The sequence below is a fragment of the Penaeus monodon genome, chromosome 23, assembly GCF_015228065.2.
Source record: "Penaeus monodon isolate SGIC_2016 chromosome 23, NSTDA_Pmon_1, whole genome shotgun sequence".
Taxonomy (NCBI): Eukaryota; Metazoa; Arthropoda; class Malacostraca; order Decapoda; family Penaeidae; genus Penaeus; species Penaeus monodon.
Window position 1 is genome coordinate 16,876,344 of NC_051408.1, and position 350 is coordinate 16,876,693.

Sequence of the window (350 nt, forward strand, 5' to 3'; positions counted from 1 at the left end):
CATTACATCCAGAGACAGGCAAATCATCAACGTTGCTATATGTGTGTCTCAGCTAACAACATCCACTTCCCGGGGAGATGCACCAAGGAGGTTCTCTGGAGTCTGGTGCTGTTGTGCGTGGCGAGTTATCGGGCTTTATGTGCTGTATTGGTGTCTGTTGTGGAGGAGGATGCCAATGCTGAAAATCTTGCTGTGGATCAAGGGAACTTATCTGCTCTGCCTCACAGGTTGCCTGTTTTATTGCTTCTCTATACGGCCCTCTTTTGCGCTTATTATAGCGGATCTGGAATAATTATTTTTGAACTTAGTACATACACATATTTTTGGTTAGTTGTGCAAACAGAAATTTG

At 44.0% G+C, this 350-nt stretch overlaps 1 protein-coding gene across 1 annotated transcript in view; it reads right to left on the reverse strand.

The window, feature by feature from the left end:
• Window positions 1-350, reverse strand: part of LOC119587831 (PWWP domain-containing protein 2B-like) — a gene marked incomplete at its 5' end in the record, with an annotated part of 2,117 nt that overhangs the window by 330 nt on the left and 1,437 nt on the right. The window contains 1 exon segment of the mRNA XM_037936534.1: window positions 143-283. Coding sequence (XP_037792462.1) covers window positions 143-283 — 141 coding nt within the window.